This window comes from Cariama cristata, unplaced genomic scaffold, assembly GCF_000690535.1.
Source record: "Cariama cristata isolate BGI_N322 unplaced genomic scaffold, ASM69053v1 scaffold27318, whole genome shotgun sequence".
Taxonomy (NCBI): Eukaryota; Metazoa; Chordata; class Aves; order Cariamiformes; family Cariamidae; genus Cariama; species Cariama cristata.
The window spans coordinates 961-5972 of NW_009631024.1; the positions used below are offsets into that span (position 1 = coordinate 961).

General features: G+C 32.6%; 1 protein-coding gene across 1 annotated transcript; it reads left to right on the forward strand.

Moving 5' to 3' along the window:
- Positions 1–1029: 1029 nt before the first annotated feature.
- LOC104166008 (chromosome unknown open reading frame, human C14orf2) lies at positions 1030–3858 on the forward strand. Its single transcript, XM_009705797.1, has 3 exons — positions 1030–1153; positions 2950–2970; positions 3833–3858. The coding sequence occupies exons 1-3, from the start codon at positions 1030–1032 to the stop codon at positions 3856–3858; spliced, it is 171 nt and encodes a 56-aa protein (XP_009704099.1).
- Positions 3859–5012: the final 1154 nt, after the last annotated feature.

Genomic DNA, 5012 nt, shown 5'->3' on the forward strand with positions numbered 1-5012 from the left:
AATTTGATTGAAATGTCTGTCCATAAACAAATAAAGATAAATGTGGGTTTGTCTATACATTAATTACCATGAAGATGCTTTCATTCTTTAAGGAGCACCTAGATTTTTCCAGTTGTTTTTAAATTGGCTACCCTTGCATCCTTTTCTCTTTGATGCTTGCCAAAGGATGCTTTACATTTAGTAATGGCAAATAAGTAAGTAAGCATTACCTCATAGAAGTTTAAATCTGCTTTTCTTTCCTGGGAGTCTGGTTTACCATATACTATCTGTATGTGTACATAGCTGACTTTATTGGGTTGTAATAAGTGTAAATAATGACTTTATTGCAGTGAAGTGCTGTATGTAAGAATGTAGAGCATGTATTTCAGTGCCGTGTGGTGTACATGTGTACTAACATGTTGTATTGGAGTTAGGGTAAGCTTTATTTTAAAACATCGTACAGTTTTCTGTTTGTCTAACAAAGCTGCATAGAAAGGAAGAAAAAAACATTGATAAACTCCTTGCTCTTGGGGCATATTTTGAAAGTAAAATATTAATCATAAGTAATGAATTCAGTAGCTTAACATCATTTATTTTGCTGTTTTGAGTGGAAATTAACATGTTGGGAGAGACATGTTAGCTGGGAGGGAAACTAATTTGGTAATGCAAGGAAGGAGCCTCTTTAGCTTGTCTGGAAAGAGTCTTTCCTCCTGAGAGAATCTGGAAACATTAAAAAAAGCTGTCACTGATAGAGAGGAGCCTAGCTATTGCTACTCTGTAAATACTCTATTGAGTCATCTTTGAACCCTTTCATCAACTGTAATTTATTTTTTTTTAATTGTCTTAGCCCATAAATTGTAACCTTAACTCTGAATTTTCATTGCTTTGCTTTGGAATAAGTACTTTTGTATGTTTGGGGATTTTTTTTTAACCTGTAAACTGCTGCTGATATATATCAGGAGCATGTATATGTGTACATATATATAAAAATATAGCAGGTAAGAATACAGTCTCAAAACTCACTGTTGCACAACTTCTTATACTTTTCAGATGGTGCAGACCATGATTCCAAAGTCATTGAGAGCCATGAAATTCTACTTCACTACTGTGTATCAAGAAATATGGGTTGGTGTGGCATTAACAGCTTATGTTTATTACAAAATTTCATATGGTGGTAAGTTATGCATTATAGTCCTCATTAGCTGTTACTTTATAGATAAGGTTTATAGATAAGAATATGCTTAACAGTTAGAAATCAGTCATTGAAAATATCCAGCAAATAAGAAATTAATACTCTTACTTAAGGCCAGGTCTTTGCCATAAAAATGTAGAAGTTTTAATATGCTCAGTGTAGAAGATTACACTAACAAAAAATAGTCAAATACCACTGTAACTGTGCCTATATTATGAAGATTAGGTAACATAGGAGTTGGTTTTAAAAACACACATGTAACTTGCAACATATAGCCAGAAGCTTCTTTTGTAGATTTGTGCTGAAGGGGTACACAAGACTGTTCTGACCTAGAATTTACTTTGATTAGAAATTTTTTTAGAATCCTTCTGGTTTTGAGTTTTTGCTCAAGATCTGCAAAAAAATAGAGTTTTTAAAAGGTTCTCCCATGTGAACTTGTGAAAGTTAAAGCACTTAGTTTATTTTGGGCCTCAGAATGTGAGGTACATCACTGAACATTAAAATGTGTGTTACTTGGTGACATTAGATCACTTTTTCAGACGAAGAAACAGAACATCTAATGTAAAAATAATAAATTTGAGTGGGCCATGTCCCTCAAAGCAGAAGGGTGCAACAGATTATGGTCTGTTAAAGGTCCTGTTCTTCAGTTTAGGCTATGCTGAAAAAATTCCAAGTCAAACCCTTTACTAGCTGTCAAGAACAATGAAATGTTACGAACTGTGGACAAACTTGACAGGGAAAAGAACCCCTCACTTTGGGAACAGCTGAGTGATGTTACGCTAACATTTCTCTAGCTTTGTCCAAATAACTTGTAGCATGTCCAAAACTGTTACATTACACTTAGAAGCTTAAGTAAATATAAGTAGTTGAACAGCCAGAGAGGGAAAAAAAAAGATTTAACTTTTGCTTTAACTTCCTCGATTTCAAGAATTCAAAATTGACAGACTGTTTCAAGTTTGCATTCATGTCATGCTACTTTTATCCATTTACGATTTAGATAATAGATGTGGTGGTGTGGGGCTTTGAGGGCGAAAACCTTGAGGCAACTGTGTGCTAAGCATTATTTTAAAGTGAAAATAGCTTTTAATAGTTGTAGCCCTTTCTGCAGTTTGGGGAGCAGTTTTGCAAATAATACATATATTTATAGAAGAGCATGTTGTAGAATAACTTGGATTGGAAGGGAGCTCTTGAGCTCACTTGGTCCAAACCACTGCTTAAAGTAGTTAGATCAAAGTTAGATGAGGTTGCTTGTGGCCTTATTTATAATTCAAATTAATATTTCCAAGGGTGGAGATTGCACAACCTCTTATGACTGTCTTCCTTATGAAGAATTTTTTCCATCTATTTTTGTCTGATCACTGTGAATCAGTATTTTAGGAGAACAATTACAATGGGAATGTAAAACAAGCTATTTTACTTACAAAGGAAGATTTTAAAGCAAACTGTATTGTCATCACTTCAATTTACATCCATATGTTGTGTGTGTGTGTATATACATATATTATGTTAAATAATACCATTCTGTATATGTTTCTTTTGAATTACAGTAGGAGTCTTGATGGCTACAATTTCTAAATGCATGGAGTCTTGGTTAATTAAAAACAAACAACTTAAAAAAAAAACATTTACTGACATGTACCATGGAAAGTACATGTTGTACACTTGTTAAATCTTGTTCAAGCTGATCAAAAGTAGTATATTATAATTGATGTTTATCTGCAAAAAATAAACAGGAAATATGTTTTTAAACTGTCATTGTTTTTTCTATTTTTTTCCAGGCAAAAAAGCAGTGGCAGATAGTAAGTATTAAATAGCTAATACCATGTTGTATTTTTTAAGTGCAATAAAAATTAGCTCAGCATATTTTATGTAAGTTTGGAGTTTAAGTTATGGATTTAGAAAACATTTAAAGACTACTTCAAAATACATAGTTCTGGTTGTATTGATGGTTTTATAACCTAGAAACATCTAAGAATCTGCACAGTTGCTACCCCTCTATTAAATTGTCCTTTGCATAGGTTTTAGGAGTAGATTGGAAGTGGTATACCTTGATTGGGGGGGCAGGAATTCTTTTAAATAATAGTAACAACCATTTAATGGAATTATTTAAATCAGCATGATCTCAAGACTAGCTGCTATTTTAGCTGTCAAGAAACTAAGTTTAAACTTGTATTTTGAATTTGTATTTTTATATCCTCTATAAAGTAGCGTTTAGATATTTATGGACAGTTTCTTCTGCCATCACATGGAATTTAATTTTTCATGAGCTGCTATAGCTCAGTTAACTTTCTTAACCATGATAGATAGTCCATTTGCTCCCAGTTGAAGTTGTATATGCAAACATTATTTACATTTTTAAATGTGTAACTAGTGAAAATAATGCCCAGTAGACTTAAGGATAATAGCATAAATAAACTTTAATTTAGAAAGAACCATACCAAAACTGAGGAAGAATGGATGTTTGCCTATAATAGTTCTTTAAAACTTCAAAAAGAGGATTTTTAGTATTGGCTGAGTTCATGTATGTAGTTTGAAGGTTTTGTTTTATTTGACAGGGCAGTTGAGTCTGCCAGTTCTTCTGTTCAGATGTAGATAGAGTTGTCTGTTCCTGAACTGATTTGCTCTACGGTTTGAACAGTCTAAATTGTGTCTTTATTTCAGAGTCCTCTGGTGCTGGCCATCATTAAAGACGTCTTCTCTTCTTGGAATATGAATTTGGTGGTTCATCATCTTTACTGTAAATAAAGCAAATTACAACTACAGGGAAGTTAATTCTAAAACTGTACCTGATCCATCTGCTGTAATTAGAGAAAGAATAAGTCCATTGAGCAACAAGGAATTAAACATGTTGGACAAAGTATGCTGGAGTGTATTGTTAACCTAATTTTTAGAATAAGCTTCCACGTTAAACTTTTTCAATAGTACTTTGAAAGAGACCAAACTTCTTAATAGAATTAGCCAACATTCCTTACAATAGCATTAAGCCTTTTTTTTTTCCTAATGGTATCTTTTTTGGCTATAACTTTTTAAATACTCCATTGACTTTTAAAATGTCATTTAATAGTATGCCAAGTGTGAGGACTTAATTCTCGGCTTTTTGTCAACTGGTGATGTAATAATAGTACAAAAAGTTCTTTCTAAAACCTTACTTTTTTTTAAGAATTCTTAGTTCTTCAAGGTTTAAAAGCAAAAGCTGTATTGTTATTAAAACACTATGCAACATGTTTACAGAGGTTTTTAAAAAGTACATTATTGGCAACTATCTTTCTTTGTCCTTCATATTCAGTAGAGCTAAGGAATTATTCTGAAAGGCTCTTCCTTTAGTCACAAGTTTTGCAAAGGCATACGTAATAACATGTCCATGTTGTATGAGAAATTGATATTACATGGACCCTCATCTGCCATTTGAGCTTATAAAAATCACAGAATTTAAAGGGAATAATGGAATTGTGCACTGTGGCAGCAGTAATATGAGTTAATGAGCATAAAGAAATACTTAACTGACTTCAAAGAGTTTTCCTTTTTCCTGAAAATTTAGAAGTAATGTATGTATTACTAGGATGGGACATTAGTGGTTTTTGCAGATAGCTGTCAAAGTAACTCCATAGTTAGTATTGTATTTTGGAGACTAGGAACCTATACTATCTTACGAAAAATCAGTTTTCAGAACTGTACATACTGAATTCTGTATCACGGATACATAGTGTATAAAACCAAAACTGGACTTCATGTCATGTTTTGTTTAAATTTAGCCTAATCTGCTTTTGAGAAGATTAAGAGGTTTAAGTCATTTTAATGACTTAATGCTTACGTACATCTTTTTAACTACTTAACTGAAACA